General features: G+C 31.4%; 2 protein-coding genes across 6 annotated transcripts; both read right to left on the bottom strand.

Annotated features, from left to right (window-relative positions):
- Positions 1 to 13: 13 nt before the first annotated feature.
- LOC107427967 (uncharacterized) lies at positions 14 to 8295 on the bottom strand. Of its 3 annotated transcripts, XM_016038381.4 has the most exons (16): positions 8125 to 8287; positions 7885 to 7980; positions 6651 to 6745; positions 6439 to 6552; positions 5357 to 5461; positions 5131 to 5202; positions 4139 to 4251; positions 3716 to 3847; positions 2520 to 2588; positions 2051 to 2138; positions 1859 to 1930; positions 1655 to 1755; positions 1155 to 1272; positions 916 to 975; positions 678 to 788; positions 14 to 226 (listed from the first exon to the last, which is right to left on the bottom strand). In XM_016038381.4, exons 2-16 carry the CDS (start codon positions 7976 to 7978, stop codon positions 110 to 112), a joined length of 1461 nt encoding a protein of 486 aa, XP_015893867.3. In that variant the 5' UTR covers positions 7979 to 7980; positions 8125 to 8287; the 3' UTR covers positions 14 to 109. The 3 variants fall into 3 exon arrangements, with proteins under 3 accessions (XP_015893867.3, XP_015893866.3, XP_060667569.1); XM_016038380.4 differs by lacking the exon at positions 8125 to 8287 and having other exon boundaries at positions 7885 to 8118; XM_060811586.1 differs by lacking the exon at positions 14 to 226 and having other exon boundaries at positions 752 to 827; positions 8125 to 8295.
- A 1649-nt stretch (positions 8296 to 9944) lies between these two features.
- On the bottom strand, positions 9945 to 18266 carry LOC107427998 (uncharacterized). Of its 3 annotated transcripts, none has more exons than XM_016038427.4 (10): positions 17909 to 18264; positions 16403 to 16860; positions 16173 to 16309; positions 15116 to 15229; positions 14936 to 15019; positions 14012 to 14194; positions 13298 to 13454; positions 12370 to 12530; positions 12147 to 12273; positions 9945 to 11964 (listed from the first exon to the last, which is right to left on the bottom strand). In XM_016038427.4, exons 2-10 carry the CDS (start codon positions 16718 to 16720, stop codon positions 10489 to 10491), a joined length of 2757 nt encoding a protein of 918 aa, XP_015893913.3. In that variant the 5' UTR covers positions 16721 to 16860; positions 17909 to 18264; the 3' UTR covers positions 9945 to 10488. The 3 variants fall into 3 exon arrangements, with proteins under 3 accessions (XP_015893913.3, XP_015893912.3, XP_060676341.1); XM_016038426.4 differs by having other exon boundaries at positions 9945 to 11970; positions 17909 to 18263; XM_060820358.1 differs by lacking the exon at positions 14012 to 14194 and having other exon boundaries at positions 9945 to 11970; positions 17909 to 18266.
- Positions 18267 to 27916: the final 9650 nt, after the last annotated feature.

The following is a 27916-nucleotide window of genomic DNA, read 5'->3' as shown; positions in this document are numbered from 1 at the left end:
AAAAAAAAAGCAATACAACTAAAAACCATAGGATGAAATAATTGATAAAATAACATAATTTGTACACATGGGAAGGAAGCGGCTTTGCCATGTTTTCCAAATACAAAAATCATGTAGTACTAGTAATGACACCTTGTTTGGCCTTAAGGACAAGCTCCTCAGTGGTGGTACCGATGATCTCGTTAGCACGTTTCAGGCCAACACAGTAATACCGACCAATGGAATCCTGAATTCAATCAAAAAGTTTCAATTGAAGATTATTTGCCTTCATAATAATTATAATAGTAATAATAAAACATTTTATGCAGAATGCATGCAGACAATATAACTGAATTTCTTTACACTCCGTTAAGAATATAGATACAATCAGTTTCCAAAAATAATATTTATTTACTAAAACTTTCAAAAGTCGGCAGTGTCTATTTCTTCTATCCCACTTGCAAGAGGGAAAAAAAAAAAAAAAGAAGAAGAAGCAATGTTTAAAGCGTTTCTTGTCTCTATTGCAACCAATCAAATGGATATAGGTGATCATCCTTTTAGACCTATAGCATTAATGGAAAGTCTTATTTATTTTACAGGTCCTTCCTAGGCATGCTCCACTAGGTTCAACTAGGAGAACTAGTCAACAAGATTTTCTGTCGTATTTATTGCTATGTTTTAACAGTGCTCAGACTCACCCGAGCAACAATTCCCAACTTCTCTAACTTCTGAACTGCATCATCCACATCAAAATTACAGCTCTCACCAAACTCTTCTTTGATTAGATCCTCACACCACCGATCCAGATCCTACATAAAGTGGATAAAGGAAGATGCACCTCAGTGGTGCTACTCAGAATTCGGTATTAAATTTCCAGCAATAATCAGGAAATGTGATCAATAAAAAAGTTAGATAGAGCTTATAATTGATGCATACTTGTCTGGTTGCTTTGCCCTGTTCCATCAATATAAAGAATGAAATGATCACCTCCTTGACCTGCATAAACACATAATTAGACAAACATTTGCCAGGAGGAGAATGCATCAGTAAGATCAGTCTAATAGATGAACTACATTATATACAGCAAGTATGCATAATTCTCCATCAATAAAACCACTGCTGCTTCAGGATAAATTAACAGCAAATATCAATGAAGCTTGAAGCTTGCAGCTTACTTCTTGTTGAATGACATCATCACACAAGTGAAGAAGGGTACCCCTCCCACTGTCAAGTTGTTTGTCATACATGGACTGTGTTATCAAGTTCTGGTATGCAGCCATATTTTGCTGAAAACTGCAGGCAGTTTACAAACTAGCCTCATTAATAATAAGTACAATTTCATCATTCATAAAAAAAATTAAAAAAAATTAAAAAATAAAAACCACAAAACAATAGAGCCACTTAGTTATGCAGCAAACTTGGAATCAGAGCCCAGGGGCCCATTGTGATCGTTATTAGTATTTCCAACCAATAATTAGCGCAACAAAGATTGCACATTTCTGATTGCCTACACACCCCCGCCCCCGCAGTTATTCAAAGAAACTTTTCCCCAAGGATCACCAACAACCAGTATATACAGACCCACAATCAAGTGTAACATGCATGTTGACAATAGGAATAGCATATGCATCCAAAATCCAAACTATACTGCAAAAATCAAAATGAAATACTTAACGTGAAGTATGTCTTTGCAATGTAACCAATCACAGTGGAAAGAACAGCAAAAATGACCCATAGATCAGCTTTAGGCATTTCAACTGAACCAACTACAGCAACCTGTGCAAAAAAGACACACTAAGCACATTTAAAACCAGATCGCACCCCCCCCCCCCCCCCAAAAAAAAAAAAAAAAAAAAAAAAGAAACTAAACTAAACTAACCAGCCCAACTATAGCAGATCCAAGGAACTTGACCCAGTCCATTGGAGTTAATCCAGGGTTTCTCTTCTCAGGCTGTAAAAAGAGAGATATTGCACCACCATGTGAGTCATATAAATATTTAAAGACAAGAAAGGTGAAAATACTAAGATGCCAATAAGATAGCAAGAAAGAGCAGTAGACGAGATAACTCACAAGAACTATCTCCAAATCAGCCATTGGAATGTTTTTGAAATGTTTCACATATATCCCTCGCTCTGCATTTGCTTTGGTACCAGCTCGCCTGAAGCATCATCAATTATCAATTTCACATGGTTTACACAGTTAAATCCCACCCCACCCACCCGCTTCCCAAATGTGCGCGCACACACGCACACACAAAAGAGAGAAAAAAAACATGCACACAATAGCCACACCTTGAAATGAAACAATAAGGTCATAACTCAAAAATCTACTCGAGGTGCCCCAAAAATCCAATAGCATTAAGTAATGAAGGGACTAGATGCATCATTTGGTTACTTTTTAATATTAAAAATATAGACTAAAACATTTACCCAAAAATTTCACAAGGAAACTGATCAAATTGGTTCAACCATGCAAAGAATTGTTCACAAGAAATATTTGAGAAATATATATTGTACAAAATAAAAGCAGAAAAAGTTACCTATAAATAACAATTATTCGATCAAAGGTTGGTTCTTGAATTGTGATCTTGCTCAGCATATTGCGAGCACTGGAGAAAAAATTAAAAAATTAACCCAATAGTCAGAAATTTAAAACAAGCTACTCAAATTGAACAAACGCATATGTATAAAATTTAAAGATTTAACATTTCAAATAGAATAAAATACAGATAAACCGAAAAAGAATGAAGATGTTTAGCCAATGACCATCAAAATAGAATTCATCAAAGACCCACAGAAAGGTAAACAAAACGCACTTGAGATTTGTGGGTAGGAAAAATTGCACTAAAGAGGAAGAGAGAACAGAAATTGATGAGTATGACAACAAAGACTATAACAGGTTAACAGTGATGCATGACCACAAATGTCAGTGTAGTTTTTTATCAGTGCAGTTTTTGTAAACAGAGGCATTTATTGTGTATGACTATTAAAAAGTGACTGCATACAAGATTATCAATATTGAAGAAATATCCACATGGATAAAGGTTTTAAAATTCAATGCGTTAGCAACAATTCAAGACTATCTTGCATAAATAAATATAGTCTGGATGTCCAGAGCTTAGATAAGTTCAAAAATGAATTCTGGGACCATTTAGAAAAGAAAACTAGTGCACGCTAAATATCAACACCAAGATCAGAACCTTGCCATACCATTTAAGCACCATAATATGATGATATCAAAACATTCAACAAATATTCAAGCTTGTTTTACTGAAATGATAAATTGAAAGTTCATTCAAAGGAAACTACAAATCTCAGGGTACGTCCATATCCAAGAAATCAAGATTGAGGAAGGCATAAATAAACATAGCCTGAATATCCACAGCTTAGATAAGTTCAACAATGGATTCTGGGACCATTTAGAAAAGAAAACTAGTGCATGCTGAATATCAAAACTAAATCAGAACCTTGCCATATCATTTAAGCATCATGATATGATAAAATCAAAACATTCAACAAAAATTCAAGCATGTACACTGAAATGATAACATGCAAGTTCATTGAAGGAAAATTACAAATGGCAGGGTACATCTATATCCAAGAAATCAAGAGTGAGGAAGGCATAATTCAAAAAATTCTTAAAATGGCAAACATACACCCTGGTAAGATATATAAACAAGTCTCAATGCTTAAAACTGTAAGCTGCAAACTACAATTTTGAAATGGCATATAAAACCTTAGTTCCATATTTTCCAGTCGTATTCGTTCAACATATAGCTCATCCTGTTCTGCATCAGAGCTAATATCATCATTTTTCTTTGAGTCTTTCTTATGTTGCCGACTTGACCTAGAAAAAAGCTTTTCTAACCTGCAAGAAAAATAAAACAAGGGAGGATTATTCTTTTCCAATTACATGTTAAAAGCAACTTTTTCTTTTACTTTACGACACTCTTAATCGAAGTAATACATAATGTGATTACCCAAGGTGAAGGAAATTTGCTCAATAGCGCTGACCAGAAAAATCATAAATTAATAGAACAAGAAAATTCAAATCTTCTGAAACATTATTAAATGATATCCAATAGGTTGCATGATTGCAATTCAAAACATTTTCCAATCATGAATTGTCAATAATTGTCAATATTTTAGCAACTCTTACCTAGTTACACGTAAAAGATATGCCCAAAACCGTCCAATGATCATGTCCACTTTCTCCATGAAAAAGTAATCAGTTGTTTGATCAATTCCAATTCCACGTCGAAAGATAACGTACTAAAGAGAAACCATTACGCAAATTAGAGCTCTACCCATCACCCAGCACATATAGAGGAAATGGAAGGAACAACAGAGGAATAGAGGTTGACCCGTTATAGAAAGATAGAAAGAAATAGCCATAAACAGGCCAATCATGTGTAACATTTATCATGTAAATTGAGTCTACTCTCGTTTGTTGAAGAACCAAGTATCCCAAAAACTTTAACCAAAACGAGTTGGGCTAAAAGTGTAAATTGAGTTCGTTGAATTACTATCAATACCAAAAGTTTAAGTTGTTGGGAAGAGTTTAACAATATATGGATTAACAATCCACCTCACATGCAGGCCCACCCATTTTTGGAGTGAAATTGGGCCTTACATGTGTATAAATTGGTTATAGGGAGTTGAGAAAATTAGACTTCTCTGATCCCTCACTTTGGCATTGTAGCTTCCTATTGATATTGGTATCATTCTCAGAGTTAATTACAATTTAAATCCCAAAACAATACAACCAATAAATTGGATTTTCCAAATTTTTAAACCTTTGATGGAAAACTCCATAATTTTAAAATACGCTTGAACAACTGAAGCTACTGAACTTAAACATGTATATTTCAACATTAAGAAATAGAATAAGGTTAAGCGTTGCCAATACTTGTTTGCTTATAACATACATGTCAAGTACTTCTATGAAATAGTAAATGATGCACAACATAGATGTGTGACAAGAAACCCATTACGTAACATGTTACGCATGCTCGAGAAGGCTACCAACAGATTCAGGATAAGGTAATCTACAGAATCAGAAACTCAAAATCTTAGAAGGGATTTTCAATTCAATAAACCAGTTCATGGGATTTTAGACGGAAAACATACGCTAAAGTTAAGCATTAATACCTTATCAGCAAATGATGGAAGGTTTTCATGATGATGCTCTGCAAAATATTTCTTCAGGAGCTTGTTGTCAAGCTAAATTCAGCAAAAAGTCATAATGGATTATTAAATGTAAAGAGAACATGATAACGAGAGTCCATAAAAAAAAGGTAGAAAGATTGCTTTGACATTTTCTCACTCATCCAACCATGCAATACAACATTGCGAATACAGAAACATGAGCACAAACCTTAGAATGATCAACTGTGATGGGAAGATTTAGAAGATACTGTCCGGAACGTGCCACTTCAATCTCCTCCTCAGTGGCAATCTTGAAATTACTTTTTTCCATAACCTGTATTGAAATAATAAACTTTAAGGAATTTATAAAAATCCCACAACTAGCAACATGTTGATAGTTTGAAATCTTGGATATATGTGTTTTATATTCAATGTAGGATCACTATATCAGTATCTACAGATATATCAAGTACCAGAAATTATGGATATATAAGTATCATCCAGCTGTGAGCCTTCCCCCACCCCCATTCTACTTAGCTTTAAAAGCCAATATAAGGCAAAAAAGATAACTTTAACCACAAAATCTCATCAATCTCATCTCACTCTTAAACTACCTATCATTTCCTTATCAAACAACAGAAGGAAAGAGCAGCACAATACCAAAGAACCAGCATTTTATATCCCCTTTGAGAACCCCCAAAGCATTCCAGCAACAAGGAGATATAATAGCATAGCCAGCCTACACAATAACCTCAAGAAGGAAAATATTCTACAGTCTAGCTTTACATATGAAAAGTACACGGGGATCATTCACATTTTTATCCACCTTCCTAACAAACAAATGTTCCCGTCCTCCTTTTGATCAAGGAAGTTGATACTTATCTTACCAGAAAAAACTGTCAAGGCAAAATTACTTTCCAGTAGCAAATTACAGACCATCAACCTCTCAAGGATGAAGGAACCAATTTTCCAACAATTACTATCTTGCACATGGGATTTAAAAAACTACCAATTTTCTCAGTAAACTTCTAAAGAAACCTAAGTTATCCCTTTGCTTAGGAAAAACTGGATATTGCAATTGAATGCAATAAGTGTTTCCATTTCCTAGGTTTGCAATTCCAAACACTGAAGGGAAATAGGGCAACAACTAAAATGGAAACAATCTCAATGAACAGATAAAATAACATTAACATAATGATATAATCAATGTAGCATTTGAAGATTTCCAGTACTACATCTTTCTTTTTTCTTTTGGTCATAAATGATACAGAAATCCCTAAAAACTATGATTAGGCAGAGCAGGCATGATACCTCAAATAAGTAGTTGAGGAAATTCAGTTCAAGCACATCGATTTCTTCAGGAGATAGATGTTGCTGCTCCAATTTCTGAGCCCCATATACAGGGTCAAAGAGAGAATATAATTGCTGTAAACACAATCAAAATCAACATTAGAGAATAATAAACCAATACAGAAATATAAATGAAGACCTTATACCAAGAAAACTTGCAAACACAAAAGTACCATCAAATCCTCAAATTGTAGAAGATACCAAGCCCGAATTGTGTACTCAATTCTCTTGCATAGCTTTAAAAACTCAGCACGGTCAGAACCATGTTCTGCAGAATATTATTAATTCAAACTGCTAATTCTAGTAGAAAACAAACTGAGCCATTGAACTGTTGCAACTAAATTATTAAATAAATAATAATATTACTCACAATAATAGATTGGTTTAAGTTCTGGATTTTACAACTGTCAATCAACCTTTAAGGAAAAAAAAAATTCTCTACAACTGAGCCATTAACGCTTTAACTTGAAAGATGGATAATCAAGTAGACATGAAGGAAACTAATAGAATATCCATAAAATATGTTTTCAAGACTAAATTTCACCAACGATTGTTAAACTGTAGTTCTGATGCCAGAGAACAATCACTTATAGCATCTCTAATAAAGTTATCTACTTTTAGACAATATCTTATGTAAAGTAGTAAACATATTTTAAATAAAGTAATTCTTTTAGACAAACACAACTTTCTATTTTTATCATCTCAAAAAATTATATAGAAGGAACTAAATGAAAATAAAATGAGGTTATTAATCAAAACATAAAAAGATATTCTGTAATACTATTATTGAACAAACCAAATGAACTTTCAATTTAAATATTTAAGAGTATATAAGACCTGTTATTTACAACCGTGAGAACATAACCTACTAGATAAAGAGTTTGCTGGAGATGCTCCTAGAGGTTTTCATTCCTATCTGGGACCTACTTAAGTTTATTGTTTACATCTATGCCGCTCAATTCCCTTATGCCCACAAACACAAATTGGATTAATCGAGTGAAAAAATAAAATAAAATTACCAAGAAGCAAATTAACGCCAAAAATCATTTTGCAAGCTCACAATTAACAAAGTTATGTCCAAAAATAAATAAATAAATAACAAAGTGAAAATAAAAAACTAATAATAATAATAATAATAAGCAAGCAAAACATGATTTTAGCTCTTACCCCTGATAAACGTAAAAAGATTTTTAAAAAAAAAAAAAAAAAGTCTTTAAGAAAGAAAAATATCCTATGGGAAAAACGCAGTGATCCCAATTCAAAATATTGATAAAGGAAGAAAACCCAGTAACTAATTGAAGCTAACATTGCGAAAGAAACAAACTTTACAAGAAAAAGGCGTCGGCGAAAGCGCAATTCAGAGTGGAAAGAGGAAATAAATAAGGAAATTAAGTAGAGAAAAAGTACCAATGAGATTGGCCAACGTCATAATGAGCTTAGGCTTAAGAATTGGAATGACGGACTCGCGCTCCAATCGAATGGTTTCCTTCTTCTTGTCCATTTCTGAGTGAAATAGGTAAAGCAACAATATTAGCAGAGCAAAACCCAAATTGAGCTCAAGATTAAGACGGGGAGAGATTGGTGAGGTACTGAAACAAAGGACGTTGGTTTTGCAGAATAGCAAACAAGCAAGGAAGATTAGATTACTTCAGGAGGAGGAGGAGGAGGAGGAGGATTGCAAAGCCGGTTTGGTATAACTGGGATTTTGATCCACGCTTGGCTACCAAGGCACCAAGCACACAGCTCTCCGAGAGAAGACAGTTAGGCCACATAAAATAATAATAATAATAAAGAACGACTGTAGAATGCAAGAAGAGACCGGAGAAATTAAAGAAAAAAATAAAATACAAAATTTTCTAAAAACAAACGAAGAAGTATTAACAATTGTTTTTAATCTTTATATATATCTATATATATATATATATATATATGTAGTTTTTAATCTAAATAGTTTTTAAAAAATAAAAATTAAACAGTCCAATTTTATTTATCTTATTGAATTAATTAATCCATTATTAATTCTATCAAAATATTTATTAAATTTATTTATCATATAATATAAATAAAAATATTTTTAGTTAACATATTTATATAAATAATTATGTATAAAAATATTTTTAATAGCTTTATTTATTACTAAATTTTTTTAATACATCATAAAAATAGACAATTATTCATAAAAGAAAAAAAAAAAAAACTTTCCAATAAGTTTGTTTAAACATTCTATAAGGCTCATGTCATGTGACCAAAAAAATAAAAAATAAAAAAAGGGGTCAAAGTGGCTGAACTTTTGAAAGATCTATAAGATATTTTTAAATTTTCAAAATATAAATAAACTGATAGTGTATTTGCTCTAAATTTAAACAGTATTAATTTTTATATCACATCAATATGAATACACATTTATTATTAAAAATGCTTTAAATGAATATTTAAATAAAAAAATAAATTAATTAAATATTATTATATTATTATCATTTAAATTAGTTAACAAATTTAGTTAATATTTAAAAAAAAATTAATATTATTGATGGCATCAATTCACGGCCTTGATGAATTTAATAGGGAATAAAATGGAACCATCTCGTTCTAAATGATAGGTATGTCAATTAATTAATGGACAAAGCAGCTTGAAGGTAGGTATTTCCCATTAGAAATCAGTTTTTTTTTTTCTTCGATAAAAATAAGGGTTAATTAATATTTTTAATATCATTTTATTGTTTCTATGGAAAAAATTTAACGGCAATTAAACTTTAACAGTTTAACCACCAAAATTTGTTATTAAAAAGAAAACAACCCTAACTAATAAGAAGTATCTTTATATATATCTTTGCTTTGTAACGTTGGAATTGCCATTTCAATTCCTAACGCATTATTCTAAACATCTAGTCTATTTTTATTGCCCAAAAAAAGAAGAGGAAAAAAAAAGAAAAAAAAAACACACACACACACACAGAGAAAACTAGTGTATTTTTAGCGGCAACTTTTCCAATTAACCAATAAAACTGGCTTTGTTCTGCTGTTCCCTACCTAACCAATCACCACTCACCCAGTTTTTGCAAATTTCTAAACTCTTTTTTTGAAAAATGAAAGAATTATTAACTAATAACGACAAATTGACATAACAAAAGTAGACATAGGTAGGTAAAAATTATAAAGATATGAATTTGCGATTTAAAATTTGAGAAACCAATACGGTGGCTCAATGTGGTACGGCGAAGAAAATCAAAGCGTGGCTTTGTTGGTTCGTTTGGGGTTTAGAAGCAACATTATTACATTTTAAAATAATTGAAAAAAGTTCAATGAGACGAAAAAGGCCCACCCAAATATTGGGAATAGTCATTGTCGGCAGCACGAACTCATCATTTATGAGACCCTCAGTACACGTGATATTTGGACTTTGGAGTGATCAAACAGTAGATAGGAAATAAAATAGATAATCACTACTATAATAAAAAACAAATAAATAAACAAATATTCAATTACCTATATATTTATATAACTTAAAAAGCCTCCAAAATTATTGATAGCTATTTTCTCAGCAACAGACAAAGTAGGAACAGGAAAAAAAAAAAATCCCAATTGAAATTAAAATGTGAAAATTTTAAAATTGCCTAACAATTATGCAAATACCTGGATTTCGATTTTTTTTTTTTTTTTTGTTTTTTTCTTTCTGTTTAATCAAAATCTGCCCGTGACTCCTCTTGCAACTGCCTCTCCATCTAACCATCTAGATTTATATACACATGGTGTTTGAGCTGGCTCATGTATAAGGTATGTACAAAAATCCTATCTCCCTGTCTGTATTTCAGATTCTTCTGTGATTTTTCTCCCTAAACCCTCTCATCAAATTTCTTTTTGCCTTCTAATTATTACACCTCCCAAATTCCTCTTCAATGGATATTGCACTCCCACATTTTTATTTTTATTTTTTCCTTTTCTTAGACCTGTCATGACCTGTCTCTAGAACCAGGCCTAAAAATTTGGAACTCCAACCGGAAAGCATACTTTTTATTGATTCCATGACCTCAAGTATGGTTTCCCCATTGAATCATGTAAAGCAGAACCTTGATGTGGCAATCCCATCCATACCATATCATCAGGTATCATGGGAGAAGCTGCTTCACGCTCACTCATGAAGTCAAGTGAATGACTTGTAGCAGCAGCTGCTTGTGGTACAGTATTATTGCTCATCCTGGGAGTAACCCCACCACCCACCATTCCATAATTCCTTGTTGAAATCAACTGCTCGGTGGAGGCTACTGAATGGAAAGGGGTGCTACTACTAGAACGTAACTGGTTACAATGAGATAGAACACTGAATAAGCTCTGATCTCCATTGCTTCCACTCCCAATGCTCTGGTTAGATATGCTAGCACTATCTGATCCAGTCCATCGGCCACGAACTTGGTGCTCCCCAGAAAACCAGTTCTGGTTCAACAATTCTCCAGCATTTAAGTGAGGCTGGAGAGGTGGCGGCAGTGGTGGCATGCGGACATTATTGACAGCCCAATCCTGCACATTGACTGCTGGCAAAGATTCCTGACTTGGGATTAAGTATCTGCCTCCATCAAAAATGTTCTCAGATATGTTTTGTTGTACATAAACCTCGTTATCTCTTTTCTGCCCCTGCCCTAGTGGCAGAGAAGGCTGCTGCTGGTCCTGGAAATGTCCTGAAAATTGACCGCTTCCCATGAGCATATTGTCTGAAGGCTGCAAATCTAACCCCGTCTGTTTCTGCTCATGATGGTAGGATAACACCTCTGGGCCCTTGAAGAGAGATTGTAGTAACTCATTCCGATCTTGGTTAGGGTAAGCATCAAAGGAAGCATCCTCTGATTGTCTAAACGAAGGATCATCAGACTGTCTGTGCAACAAAGTTTTCCGTGTCTCTCCCATCCGTAAGTTGGATTCCAGATCAATCAAATGTGTCTGCTGTTCTTTGTTGACTTGTGGATCCACAAGTGTCTCTCCAGCTGCTGCATACTGCTGACTTACAGTAGAATCATAGAAAGGATGTGGCAAGTTAGCTGCTGGCCAGACATCTTTACCAGAAGACAGATGTACTCCTGGACCAGGAGCAACATCCGGAGCGTCTTCATTTTCAGAGTACTCACCAGCACTCAATTTAACGTGAACTGACTTTTCTGTCATATGTTGTCCTGAATCCATATCCATAGTGTTGAAACCATGGCCAACAGCAATCTGCCGAGGAGACTGCTCTTCCTCTGAGGAACCAGATAAAGACTTCTCCTCATCTTCAGGGGCAGATACTTGTTTTGTCAATCCAATTTCTATCTGATCCTGGACCAGACTCTTCTCACTCTCACTTTTACTCTCACTCCCACTGTCATTGTCACTGTCACTGTCACTCTCACTCCCGCTCCTGCTCCCACTCCCACTCCTACTCCTGCTCCCGCTTCCACTACCACTCCCACTACCACTTTCATTCCCACTTCCACTCCCACTGCCACTGTATTCATCATCCTGAACCTTCAATTACAAACCAACAGGTTAAACATCATATACAACAGTAAGAAGGTATAGACTCACTAACCAACAAGCTGAAAGTACACAAGCACACATGCCCAAACAGGAAGGGGGTTAAAAGATATATATTAAAAATAACAACAGCCGCAAGAGAAACTGAGAGAGCCTTAATCACAGACCTCTATTTGAAACTCTACTCTGCTTTTCATGTCCTCCTCCAGAGACTTTATCACTTGTTGTTTCTGTAAATGAAATTCTCTCCAGTTCATATATGCAGTTGGGATAGCTTCTTTTGCCAATTGCAACCTACATATATATAAGATAATTTTTTAGGAGTGCAACTTCAAAAAGCTTTCAGTCCTTTTTGACTGAAAAAGAGGGTTTACTTCAAAACACACTAACCAGTGCTCATGCAACTTCTTTTGTTCTTCTGCAACGAATACTTCATACGGTTGCACATTAATATCATCAATGTTACCTAAAACTCGGTTAAGAGACCTGGACTGGATGCTTTTACCAGACTGCTTCATATTCTTGACAATTTCATGCTGTTTCTTGCTAATCTGAAACACAAAAAGGTACTATATCAGCAATAGCCTACTTGTAGAACTTTAAAAGTTTTTCAAAAAATTAAATAAACAAGAACTGTAATTGCGAGCTCAACACTAAAAGAAGCTGGGAACAACTTCAAAAAAGTAAAAGATAAAAAATCTTATCCGCATAATGTAAGGAAATTTCAGGCACAGAATCAACAGCTAAACAGTATGTCTTCAAGTCCCATCACCATCTAAATAATGCAAATGAATATATTAAAAATCTAAAGGGTCTTTTGTTCACCTTGCCTGTTTTTTTCTTTATCATTAAATCTAAACTGTTTAAAAACAAAACACATGTTCATAATCACAATACTAAAATTTAAATGATAAGAACAGTGAAAATATCAATCAAACCACTTATTAAGTTAGGTTATATCCTGCAATCCACTTCAAAAAGAGTTAGTTTGAGTGGGTCCGTTGTCTAACAACCCAAACCATACATGTAAACAAATATCCACACAAATATAACCAGATTAGAATAAGAATAATTTTGTCACATTTACTTTATTGGTTCCAAACATATTAAAATGCCTTTCTATAGTGGAAATTTGGATTCATTTTCAGAAAGCTTTTTAAATCTTAAAGCAAAATACATATGCAAACATGTTTTAATTGAAAATTAGTGATGAGTGATCCTAGAATTGAGGAAGGATCAGTCTGGCTTGCAAGGTAAAAGATTAGGGTACCCCAGCATGATCCATCCAAATTGTGTAACATATGAAATATATACCAACCTTAAAATATGACATGTATTTAGCACCATCGCTACGATGGATATTCCGCTTGTGTAGCTTGTCTCCTTTTCTGGGTCTTGCTCCTACATTAAGTGCACCATCTGAAACAATCAATGGATTTCGACCTTTGTCTTTAAGGAGGCCTTTCTCACTCACCCTGACACCAAAATCAAATAATAAGGTTTCCTCACTGCTCAACACCACCAAATATATGTAAATGACATGGCAAGCACCCTGATCAATATAGGAACTACAGGACAAAAAACAATTTGAAATGTAATTAAGAAAACCAAAAGAATTCCTCCTAGCGATCTGGAAAAATAAAAATTAGCCTGTATGATGTACTCCAGTTGTACTAAATTAATAAAGACGCCATAAAAAAAGAAAGAAATTAATATAGAGTGTTGATTAGAACAGCTTCAATCAACCTAACCCTCTTAGAGCAATGGCATCTTACACTAGGAACCTGAAAAGCATCATAAAATGGCATTCAAAAAGAAGATGCTTCTGGCCTGTAATATCTAACGCTCATCAAACAAACTGCTACTTTATTTAGAGAGTAAAAATTTTCTCAAGCAACTATAGCCAGATTAGATCAAGTTTACTTATCTTGCAAACAAGCAACTAATCATACTCCTAAAGATCTTGCCAAATTTCATGATGCCATATACTATGTATTGTCAAGGCTCAATTTCAGAGAGCTAAATTACCAACCTATAATCAAATTCTCCACCCTTGACCACTGAGGAATTCTGGTTATCACTACTACATGCTTTCTCATCAGCAACATAAGAACATGATTCAGATGTAGCTGTAAGTGTAACATCATCCTCACGAACATGAAATCCCGATTCATTTGCACACGAGGAAATTCTTTTATCCCCATTATTTTTTGACCTGCATATAATTTGATAGACCTAAATGAGATTGAAGAAGACTCGAAAGTAAATCAATAGGAGAATGACATCACAAAAAATACACTGACCAACAAAGATGCAACTGGAGCTCTCTTCAAATCAAACTGGTATTTGAAGGAAAATAATTTCCAGAAGACATTTTTTTTGTTTTTTTTTTGGGTGTGTGTGTATGTTCTTAGTAATAACTCACTATTTCACTTGTAATAAATTGCACGATATTAGTGATTTTAGTACTTATATATAAGCTAAATTAGAATTAAGAATGTCAAAAGGGAGGAAATTACAGCTAAATGTTTCCCACTTTATTCATGACTCAACCATGTCAGAGAATCTATTACATATGTAAGAAGATAAGAACAAATCAAACCCTAAATATGTTCAACAAGTAACCAAGAACAGTAAAAACAGCACAAGATCAAGTCCAGCTGAATACTGCTCAAACAGAAAGTATATACATGCAAGTATAAACTCATCAAACAGTATGATTAGATCCCCTTTGATTTAGGATTTCTCATCTCCAAAAAAAATTCCAGCGAATATTTACTTTCACATTTAGTTACATATTTTCATTTTTAATTTTAAGTCCATATCCATAGTACTCCATTAATTAGTAGCTATAACAGTTCGAATGAAAAGTATGCACGCCCAAATTCTGCAAAATAACTAGCCATATAATCAGATCAACAAATACATAAATCAAAATATCAAATTAGCAATTAACCTCAATATCTTCTGCAAAAATTCCTTTTCTGGATCTTTACAGCTTGCAAATCTCTCCTTCAAACTCAGTAAGTATACAATCATACTGCCATGAAAAGAGTAAGAATGTTATAACCAACGTTTTGGATAAAAGAACTTTAAACATTAACTATTTTTCAGAACGGTGAAATGATTCACTTACTCATTGTGATATTTGCGCAACTCTTCATAGTATACTTTCTTTTCAGCCTTTATGCACTGATCCTGCTGAAGAATGGTGTCAGGGTGAAGATCACCAGAACAAACTGAAGCACCCCTGCATTCAAATATTCCAGGAAATTTTAAATCCTCTCTAACCAAAGACCTAAATCATTGAACAAGGGTAACAATTATTTCGAAGGACTGACAAAGCCAATAGTAAGTAGCGGCAACACCGGGAATCTAATAGATGGTATAAGTTAATAATAACTGACAACCTGTCTAATAATTTTTCAATTCGGTTAAAGTTGCATAATTATCCCAAAACAGCAGTAACAAAGCTCAAAAAAAAAAAAGTTAACAGTGAAAGTCATACTCCTTTTCCAATAGCGTAATCAGTATTAGTTGCTGCAATCAAAAAAAAGATAGCTTACTTATGCCCCAAACTGATTTGTGTTCATTTTCCTTTGTTCTAGTAAGAGGATCCTGTGTCCCATCTCTTCAGTACAGTTGCATTTTCCCGTGTTCTATACCAGAGAAGGAATCTTAATATTTCATCAAAGGTAAAGTTTTTTATTTCAATTTTCCCGTAGTTACAGAACTCGTAATTGCATTGGGCCCAGTAGTCCCAATTTTCATCCAGTAGTTTTGCCATGTTCTATAACATGTACACACACACACACACACACACACACAAACATAAAGAATAGATTATTAGCACACTCTTGAAAGAGACAATCTTATGTATTTTATGAGAGGAGGCATTTGAAAAGGAAGGATTGGAATAAATCATGCAAGCATAGATAGTGAAGACATGAGGAACAATCGGACAGAAGCAAAATTCTTTAAGATTTTGATAAGAGAGAACAACAATGTCAAAAGTGAAACACAGAAAGATATATAAATGAAGAGAAAGTGACAACAAAATCATATCAAGATCAAGGAGGAAGCATTAGAACTGTTCATTGAATATACATATACATCAAAATATGACTATATTAAAGCATTTGCAAAAATAAATATATATACCCATAGTATAGTTACAATATAATAATACTCGCCATTTGAGAAAAGGGCTTCCAAAGTGTAAGTTATCCCCTGAAAGCAATGCATGAACAACTTGCTCTGCATCTGGCTCTGCTGGAAGAAACTGCTTCAGATGATTTTTCTCATTTTCAGATAGATGGGTCTCCCAAACCTACAATAGAGTGCATGCAATATATATGAATGCTTCAGAAAATAGCACAATTGATATAGAAATTATTACATATAACCAAGAAAAAACAGCTACCTCATATGAAAGCACCTCTCTTAGATTTTCCAACTCATGAATTTCCGGAGGAATAGCGTAAATATCTGCTAAGATATTCTTACTGCTAGGAGAAGAACCAACAAATGGCCTCAAATCTCTCCAACTTATGCCAATTTGCTCCCTTTTAGCAATAACCCTTTTCTGATTTAAGTCCCAGTGAAGAGAAATATGAGATTTCATGTTTAAATCATATTGCTGCAACCCTTTATTCTTCCTTTTTGCTCTATGTTGCTCCCTAGAATTGCAACCCACAACACTAGCACTATTCAACCGTTTTCTCCGTTGATCAGCGGCCATTCATGCACGATGTCAAAAGAATTCCCCAGAAAACATCAAACGAACAGATGATACAAAACTGCCTTGATCATGTTGAATCAATGGCGTCTCTTACAAGATCAAAATGCAGCCATCCAAAACACATATTGCAGTTATATGATCTGAAACTCACCAAACAAGAAGAATAACTATCAGCAAAAATAAAATTATGGATATATATCCCTATACTTCCTTATTAACAGATGGGGGAAAAAAATGCACTTTTCCTTTTTGTTATGATCACGGTTAATTTTTATTCTGCATAATATGAAACCTTTAGTAGCAGAAACTAGATCAAGAGCAAAACGCTGCAAACCCCCTATATATTGGATTTCCTGGAGTATCAACATAATCATACACGAGGAACTAACCAAATTTCAAGATTAGCTTAGAAGCTTCCTGTCAAAGAGAATGTCTATTCAAACACTACGCAATTTCCAAAACCAAGTATACGGTATATAGAACCAATCCAACTAAATGCAATTGAGTTTAAAATAATAATTGCACAGAAGGCACTTCATAGAAGTAAGAACCATTATCCAGCTTAAAGAAACAGACTAACAGTCGCTATCTGAAGATTTTCAAATGCAATTTATCAGATGAAAAATTTTCAACCTAGATAGAAAATTAATCAGGTTGCATTCATACATAAATCCCTAGAAAACAAGGAAAGAAAAACAAAAAAAAAAACAAAAAAAAAGTAACTAAAAAAAACTTTGTAAAAAAATATAATAGATGTAGAAGACGAACGAAGTAAAATAACCAGTTCAAGTACATACAATTAACTGAGCCGTACAATTTGCAAATCATGTTGTTCCGAAAAATATGCCATCAATACCATCATAGAGAAGACAACCCTCCATTTCTTTTATTAAAAAAAAATATAAAAAAAAAATGCACAACATACAAACAGAACAAAGAGAATATTGAGTCAACTAATTTCTCAAACTTTTGAACTTGAGATAAAAATATATGAACAAAAACAAGAATGTGAAAACACGAAACGACAAAAATAAAATACTAAAACAAAGAAAATATACACACTGAGAACACAAAATCGCGGTATCCAAACCCAGTTCGGCATCAAAATTGAAAAAAAGAGAACCAAAAACAAGACACAAAAAAAGAAAAAAAAAAAAAAAGAAAAAATGAAAGCCTTAAAAAGAATACCTTATTTTGTGGAATTAAAAGGAACGAAACCCTAGAAAACGAAGCGAGAGCAGAAAAGATAAAAGTTGGATATGGCTTTGCTCCGGCAGAAAGATACCAGTAAAGAGTTGCAGTAAATCGACAGCAAAAAAAAAAAAAAAAAATAAAGGATAGAACAAAAACAGAAACAGCGTCGGAAGAAGATTGGGAGATTTTGCCCTAAATTACTGTATGGAGCGGAGCGAGGAAGAGAGAGAGAGAGAGAGTGAGGAGGAGAGCGTTTTCGTATTATCCGATTGGGTTGAGGGAGAAAGACACGGTGCACACGCACACATACATACCATACAAAGAAAGAACGAGTGTACGAGTGTGGCTCCTCGGAACCGTTATTTGACAATATTGAATGGTTCGTTTATTGGTTCATCTGGCTGGTTCATTCGAGCGAGCTCTTGGGCTTGGGCTTGGGCTTAGCCTTGGGTGTGGCTTGGCTCCAGCCATGGCTCGTATCCTTCTTAGTGGCCCCTGGGCTGATGCTAAGAGGAATGGTTTACTAGACCTGGGAAGGGAATGATTGCTTCACCTGGTCCAGTACAGGATTTTGTAAAACCTTGCAATGCTATTGGCCGTTGAATAGTTGATTTTTTTTTTTTTTTTCTTTTCCCCCTGCATTGACTTAAGCCACCGCCCTTTTCTTTCTCTTTACCCTTCTCGGTCAACGCGATACCCATCAAAGCATTTGCGGGCCAGAGTAAAAGCATGAATTTCCTTTTTTTTTTTTTTTTTTTTTGCTGAAAAAAAAAAGCATGAATTTCATGTGGCATTTAAATTGTTTATCTATATCTGTTACACCAACAGAATCTTTATTCACCCACTCATTGTTGTAATTTTTTTTGTTATTATATTTTTACCCAATAAAACTTCAGCACTGTACATTTTATGCATGTTAGGCAAGCAAGTATGACATACCAAAGAACATTTTGAAAGTTTAATAAAATACAACTTATTAGATAATTTCTAAGTTTATGTTCTAAAAACAATTGATTAGTTTTATGCATTAATTTCAAATTTATTGAGATTGAGATTGCATACAAGAAATAAATCTAAGATAACTTTGTAAATTATGCAATATATATAAATACACCTATATATATATATATATAAAGGCTTAGCAAATTTTTATGGCAAAAAGAACGATTTAAAACATTTTTTTAAAAAATGCCATAAATTTGCATCATTTTAAAAAAGTAATATAAATTATTTCATTTAAAACAAAAGACAAAAGTGATATAATATAATTTGGCATAAAAGTATAGAATGCCATAATTATACAACACGTTGAAAACAATGCCATAATTTTAAGGCAAATACTAAAAGCATGTCAAATAATAAGTTTTTGCAGCAATCTATATAATATATAAAAGTAAAAAGATATGCATCATGTCTCAGTATATTATCATTTTAAATTTTTTTCAAAATCTTCAATAAAAAATTATTTTATTTTTTTATTATCTGTGATTCTATCAAAAATATTAATCAATATCAATAGAACAATTATTTAAAATCATAAATTTTTTTACATTTATTGGTTGCATTTAAAAATATACTATTTTTATTATTATAATATTAGATAATTGATTGAAAAAATATATAAAAATAAAATAGTCAATGTCACGTGTCATCATAATATTTTTCTAAATTTCTTCCAAGATTATCAATAAATAAAAAAAATCATTTTCCCTTTCTCTTTATGACAGGCTTCACTTCAAGCATTATACTGTTGGTGTTGGGCCTGTTTTGTCCTTCACTTTCTTCAAGTTTAGTGACTACAGGTTTAGGGTCTCTAAGTGTTGTTGGTGGAGGTGCATGGATTGACATCCGGATGACAAGATTTGGTGCACCTCTTGAAGTTGTTTTAAAAGATTTCACATCCAAATTTGTAGGCACCCTCAAAGATTGGTTCTAGAATTTGGGATTATACAAATAGCTTCAGCTTCTCCGAGTTCAATCAACCAGTGATATATTAGGAGCCATATTTGCTGAATTTGTTAGGGACCATATTTGATTGATGCCCAAATGAGAAGAGAATATTTTGAAATAAAATGTTGCTCATTAAAAATGAAAGATCTTAACTTTCATTTCAAAACAATGTCAGAAAAATATTACATGTTTAGGGAGAAAATCTAAAAGAGGACAATATAAATCTTATGTTTGTTTCGTCTGTGGAAAACAAATGCCACTTCTTCAAAAACTGCCCCAAGAATAAAAAGAAAATAGTTAAATTGATCCAACAACTTCAAGCATAAGTCTTCTTTCCTGATGAAGAAGAAGTGGACATTGAATCTACCTTTTCGGAACAAGAAGAAGCTGATCAGATATTGTATTTGCCTTCTAGCAAGAAGAAGGTGATTCAGATCCAGAATCTTCAAAAAATTCCTCAAAAGATTCAAGCGAAAGAGAAATACAGTCAGCGTACCAAGCCTAGTTAGTTCTCATCACTGAACCCATATCAATGCCTAATGTGGAGATTGCAATAATTCAAGATAAGTATGCTACTCCAACCAAGGTAATAGCCTACATAGATACATGAGCTCATAAGCCGATGGTAAATCCCAATATATTACCATCCCACATGTGGAAGCCACACAGAGAGATGTTCAAAGCTGTTGATGATAAAATATTTTGTTTAGAACTCATCTTTATACATCCAATAGGCATTAAATTCTTTCCAGAATGAATAGTCTGAACAAAAGTGATTGGATGCTCATTACCAGATAAAGACATCCTCATAGGAATGGATGTTTATTATTGTCAAGCCAAGCATCTTAGAATCACTTCTCAAAGGATCCAATACAGAAAGCAATTTAAGCCGTTTACACCATTAACGAAAAGATACAATAAAGGCATCTCAATCATTTGAAGAAGTTCAGAAAAAGCTCTACACCTTGTGTGCAAATGACCACAACACCTTTGATTATTGTAGGCCTTTAAGGAAGAATGAGAGATTCTTCATTAAGTTTCCTTTTCAGCTTAATGAAGATATCAATCCTACAAAGGCTACACATATAGAAATGACTCCTATATATTTAGCCCTAGCAAAAGAAGAATGCAAAAAACTTCTAAAACAAGGATTGATTGAGCCAACCAACTCTTCATGGGCATGCCAAGCATTTTATGTAGAAAAAAAATTAGAGAAGATCGGGGAAAGAAAAGACCTATAATTGACTACAAGCCTTTAAATCAATTTCTTCAAGATAATAAGTTCCCTCTACCTAAGGCAAATTCATTGTTCATCCATCTCCAAGAAGCCAAGAGTTTCTCAAAATTCAATCTTAAAGCAAGCTTTTGGCAAGTTGGTATTCATCCTGAAGACCGCTACAAGATTGCATTCTGTATTCCAAATGTCTAGTACTAGTGGATTGTTCTACTATTTTGTTGAAAGTAGCTCTATCATTATTTCAAAAGACGATGATTCAGATATTGGAGCCCATACTCCATACAACAATAGTATATATTGTTGTTCTCAAAGGATGAAAAGGCTTATAAAGAACTCCTAAATGAGTGCTATAGCATTATGTCAACCCATGGTATGATGCTATCTAAACCTAAGATGTTTATTGGAAAGATCCAAATTGACTTCTTAGGAATGCACCTTCAACATGGAAAAATAGTTCCTAGAACCCATATCACTGAAGAGCTGACAAGATTCCTTGATGATAATTTATCAAAAAATCAAATTCAACAGTTCTTGGAGATCGTGAATTATGTCAGAGATTTTATTCCCAGAATCTCTGAAATAGAATTTAGTAGCTCTGTTTTACGACACGAAACAATAAAAAATGGGGGGTTTCAAATTCTTGTTGCACAAAACCTATCAGTAAGTCGTTTAATTCATTAAATGTAGTCTTGTATGCTCATCAATATGATTATTGCAAACGTTTTATTTCTACCAATGTGAGATTTACTTCGAACATATAAGAATTAAAATCTCTAGTGAACAACCTATATTGAAAGCCAGCAAGAAATAAAGAAAAAAGGTGGGCAAGATCATCAGCTTATATAGGGGTGGCAATTCGTGTTTACATGTAGGATTCGTGTCGACCCGTTTAATAATCATGTTAGAAATACTCAATCCTAACCCGACCCGTTTATTAATCGTGTCAAGTATCTAGAACACTAACCCAATCTGTTTATAAACAAATCAACCAGACACGATCCATTTAACATGATTACTTTAACAGGTCGTGTTGACTTGTTAATCTATTAACCTAAATATTGACCTGTTAACCTAAAAATTAACTTATTTATTGAAAATTAACCAATTAATAATAAAAATTACTTTTAAAATTTTGTTTTTAAAAAATTAATGATAAAAAATTACTTTTATAAAGTGTTTTAATTTATAATATTTTTTACTTATTAAATAATATATTATGGATAAAATCATAATTTAAAATTAAATTTAAATGGGTTGTAATAGGTATATAATCGTATTGGATTTAAACTGATACATTTAATAAATGGGTCATAAAGAGTCATTTCGAGTTAAATTGGTCAACCTAAAAACGACACAATTAATAATTGTATTAAACGGGTTGACCTGATTATAACCCAAACCCATTTATGATAAATCCAAATCTATTTATTCTATATTGTTTTCGAGTTGTGTCATCGTATCATAACTTAAATTGCCACCTCTACTTATAAGTCAAGTTAATGACACATAAAATAAAACATAATAAAAATAGTTTATGCTTTATATAGGCATGGTTAGTGAGTTGTGTACAGTTAATTTCATCAAATTGATTTGTAGAAAGTGAATGTTTGAACTAGGATAACAAGAAACCAATAATTCGAGGACATCATATAACTTTTTAAGTTCATTCATAATATCTTCTAATCATTGGCCAATTTTGTTGGATTCTTTAGACAATGGACCTAAACCTTTTATGCATGGTAAAAAAAAAAAAAAAAAAAGTGAATTGGGTGAAAGTGATTAATTATAAGGATAATTAATTACTTGTAATGTGAAAGGGGTAGATGCATTGTTACATGCGATTTACCTAGAATATACGATCTAAACCAAAGAAAGGACAATTTACCTAGAGGATTTTGCATTATTGAATGAGATTTATGGTTTAAAATGGCGTGTAGAAGGATACTTTGATGTAATAATGATTGGCAATTAATATTAAAACTTCAATTTGTTGGTTTAGTAGTTAAGCTAATATGCTGATTGAATCCTCAGTGTTGTTTTCTTTGCTTCAAAGAGCATAAGTTTATTGTTTAAGGTAATTTTCTGTGATTTTTTGGGTTTTTGCTCAATTTTTTCATGAGATTTTTTTTTATTATTCTATAGTTATGTGAGGATCTTAGAAATTGATATAAAATAACTAACCTCTGATTAATTTGTGTTATTATAAAATGATATTTTCTTTAAATTATTTCCTGTATGGTTCTTGTTTTGGTATTTGGCATTTGGTTTTGGAAAAAATGTTGTATTAGGGAAAAGTAGTTTATCATGAAGATAATTAACTAGTTGGGATGTAAGAGGCCATATGCTTTGCTTTTTTTTTTTTTTTTTTTAGGATAAATGTAAGAGGTCAGTTTCTGTAAATAAAAAGATGGTTATAAGTAATGGCCAAATATAGTGATTCTAATGTTTAGATATAGTGATTCTACAGGAGACGAAGAAAATAAGACGTAGATAGAAAATTAATTGGAAGGTAGAAAGATTTTGCACTATTGCATGACATTTGTTGTGGATTAGAATGGAGTATGGAAGGATGCTTTGATGTTGTAAGAATTGGCAGTGAATATTACAACTACAATTTGTTGGTTTAATAGTTAAACTAATATGTTGATTGAAGCATTAGTGTTGTTTTGTTGCTTCGAAAAGTATAATTTTATACTGTTATAGGTATTGTTCTACGATTTTTTGGGTTTTGGCTCCATTTTTCATGAGATATTTTTCTTATTCTACAGTTATGTGAGGAGCTTAAGACTCTATATAATATATAAAAGAAGAAGTGTATCCACTACGTGTTAGCATATCCTTTTTTCAAATTTCCTCCAAAAATACATTTTTTATTTTTATTTTATTTATTATTACTTATTATTTATTATTCATCATTTTATCTTTTATAGATAAAACCAAATATATATATATATATATAATTATTTTTTTGATATAAATATCCATAACTATCAAATAATTGATAAAATTATATATGGTAATAATTTTGAAATAAATTAAAAATAAATAAAATATTTGATTTACCATATTTAACAAATATATAATTATGGCCTAATTATAGCTTAATTAGTATACATATATATTATAACAGAATTATACATATATGTGGCCTAATATTAGATGACCTAATATATATAGCCTAACATATATTATAACGGAATTATAGCATATATATATATATATATATATCTATATAATATATAAAGGTAAAAAAGTCAGCAAGACTTTATGCCATGTATTATCCTAATGTTTATTCTATTCTCTCCAAAAATATTTAAAAAATTAGAATTAAAAAAAATTACCTTAAAAATTTTACAATCTTAAAATCATTACCATATATTTTCTTATATTCATTTTATTTCCTTCCAAAGATATTATAAATAATTAAAATCCAAAAATAAAATTGTTTAAAAAATTTCACAATCTTAATAAAACTTGAAAGGAATAATTTGATCTTGATTTTTTGGAAATTTCCATAATATATGGGCATTATCAAGATTTGGCTATAAACCTTTGTAATAACATGTACAACGTTTTTAGCATAATATATATAAATAATATTTTTACAAATAATTTATATAATAATATTTTCAAAAATAAGAATTATACAATCTTGTCAAACTTGAAATAAAAAATTTGATCTTAATTTTTAAAAATTTCCATAATATGTGAGTATAAAGATTTTATTTTTGATGATGGAATAAAACTTGGCAAGAGAAATTTTTTTCTCTTCTTATTTGGTTACTTTTTGAATTTTTTAAAGATTAGGTAAAAAAATATATATATATAATAAAAGATATTTTTATTATTAAAGATATTTCATATATCTATACATTAATACATATTTATACATGGATATGCAATAAATGAAATTTTATTATACAATAATAGAATTAATATATGGTAATTACTAATAAAATTGATTTTTTAATCAAAAATTTAAAATGGATAATGTATTTTTTTCAATATTTTCCGAAAAATGCTCAAAATGTACTTATATATATATATATATATATATATGTATACACATATGACAAGATTTAATTAATATGGATCAATATAAAATCAATTTTATATAGAATGTGGATTTCGTATTTAAAAGTATAACTAAATACTTACAATGTAATAAAAATTGTATAAGATTAATAATCATTAATTTGATTTGTGATTATAACTGAATTGATTTTTGTGATTTTATTCAATGTCGAATCTTAATTGTTATCTTGTTCTGCTTTTATTTTATTAAAAAGAATAATAATATTATTGAATAATTATTCTACTATTTAATTATTTTTTATAATTATATTATTATATCCTTAAATATAAAAAATAAATAAATTTGATCTGAAATGATAATTATTAAATTTAAACTTAAATTGAAAAACTAATAATTATCTATAATTTTAATATTTAATATAAAACAAAATTAAATATTTTTCAGGGATATGTTAAGGTATGATTTTTATTAATCATAAATATACTTATTTGTATAGGATTTGACTAATATTTACAAGATAAAATATTCTATATATGGTATAAATAATTGTAAATAGAAACAATGAGCTATAAAATTTAATGAAAATAATTATTTTATGAACAATTTTTTAAAATATATATAAAATGAAAGATCCATTAAATTAATATATATATATATATATATATATATAAAAGATAATAGAAGAGATATAGAGGATGTTATTTTCTCATTTAAATTGAATTTTTTATCTAATCAAATTAAATATAAGGATTTAATATAGGAAAATTAATTATTTATAGAAAATTAAAATAATATATTTGAATTTTAATCTTAATCCCATGGATGGAAAATATTATATAAATACATTTAAATTTAAATTAAATCAAATAAATACATTTGGATTTGAATTTAAATTTTATAGATAAAAAAATTAAATAGGTAAATATTTTTTAATTGAATTCCATAAATAATTTATCTTATAAGGTAAAAATATATTTATAGGATAAACAATAATGGTAATAATGATAAGTAATTAAATTACATTATGAATATTTAATATATGAAAATTAATTATTCGTAAGGAACCAAAAAAATACATTTGAATTCTATAGACAGAAAATATTATTTAAATACATTTAAATTTAAATTAAATTATATAAATGCATTTGAATTTAAACTTAAATTCTATAGATGGAAAAATTAAATAGAAAAATTACATGGATGGAAAAAATTATATAGATAATTTTTGAATTTGAATTTCATAATTGAATAGTATTATATATAGAAGTCAAATTTATAATTCTTAACAAACTTTTATATTATAAATTGAAAATTAAAAAAAATCCAAATGTACTTAGTAGCAATAAAATTTTAAATAAATTTTCAAATATAATTAATTATTATAGATTATATTTAACATTATTCATTTTGATTACATCATCTATTATGGTTATACATACCATGCATCGCACAGGAATGAATGCTAGTTGGAATAAAATAACTAACCACTGATTAATTTGCTTAATTATAAAATGATATCTTATTTAAAACATTTCCTGTAAGGTTCTTGTTTTGGGATTAAGATTTAGGCAAATAGGTTCTTTCAATATCATTGAATCTATTTCATTTCTATACAGCCCATTCGGCTTGGCTCTCGACTGTAGAGCAGACTTTTGACTAAGACGGGACATGCTTTGGTATGCATAATTGAAGTTGATACTAATTAATTTATGTGTTAATGTGTGAATATTGAATAATAAACTGAAACCCATTCAGCCGCCACAGCAGCCCCCATTCAGCCTTCGCAGCAACCCCCATTCAGCCTCTGCTGCAGCCCATTGAGCAGCGATTCCTTGTTGGACAACTTTTGTCTTTGAAATGTATTTTTTTCTGGCACGACGATTCTATCATTGTGGTAGGTTATGCACGTTACACCATCCTTATTCTTTAGTGATGGTTAATCCACATGAGCCTCTCAACGCATGGCACTTATCGCTTCGTGATGTGAGTGTTTTTTACCCTAATTATTATATTTTTAAATATTTGCTGTTTTATTAATTGAATTATTCTTTTGTATGAAACAGGATGCAAAAGAATGCTGTTACACTGTGCATGGTCTTCCTTGCTATTTAGGTGTCTACTGCCAATTCCACCATCCCAAACCTACCAATCAGTAGATACTTGGTTTGTGAATTCTAGAAACAGCATGGAATTAAATACTATAAACAATGTAAAACTGCATTTTTTTTTTTTTGAAAGTTCTCTACTGTGTTTCATGTTTCCTTAAAAAGTTCATTGTTATCTGGCATTAAGTTTTTTTTGTTTGTGTGGAAAACCTTTCAACTATTTGTTAATGTTTTTTGAGGCTTTAGGTCACTTTTGGTCTTACAAGTGTCAACCTTAAATGGGGTACTTACAAGTGTCAACTTCTTACTTGTATTACCCTTCTTAAATGGGTGATAATGTGACGGTGGTGGGATTCGAACCTAAGTTTATAAGATTTGGAGCTCTTCTTAAATAGGTGGTAATGTGAATATTTTTTGGGCTTTAGGTCACTTTTGGTTCTCACAAATGTCAACTTTTTAAATGGGATACTTACAAGTGTCAACTTCTTACTTGTAGTACAAGTAGGTGGTAACGAGGGATACTTACAAATGTCAACTTCTTACTTGTAATACAAGTAGGTGGTAATGTGGGATACTTACAAGTGTCAACTTCTTACTTGTAGTACAACTAGGTGGTAATGTGACGGTAGTTTTTTAAGTGAGTGGTAATGTGATGGTGGTGGGATTCGAACATA

Source organism: Ziziphus jujuba, chromosome 9, assembly GCF_031755915.1.
Source record: "Ziziphus jujuba cultivar Dongzao chromosome 9, ASM3175591v1".
Taxonomy (NCBI): Eukaryota; Viridiplantae; Streptophyta; class Magnoliopsida; order Rosales; family Rhamnaceae; genus Ziziphus; species Ziziphus jujuba.
This window is presented reverse-complemented; position numbering and strand designations above follow the sequence as displayed.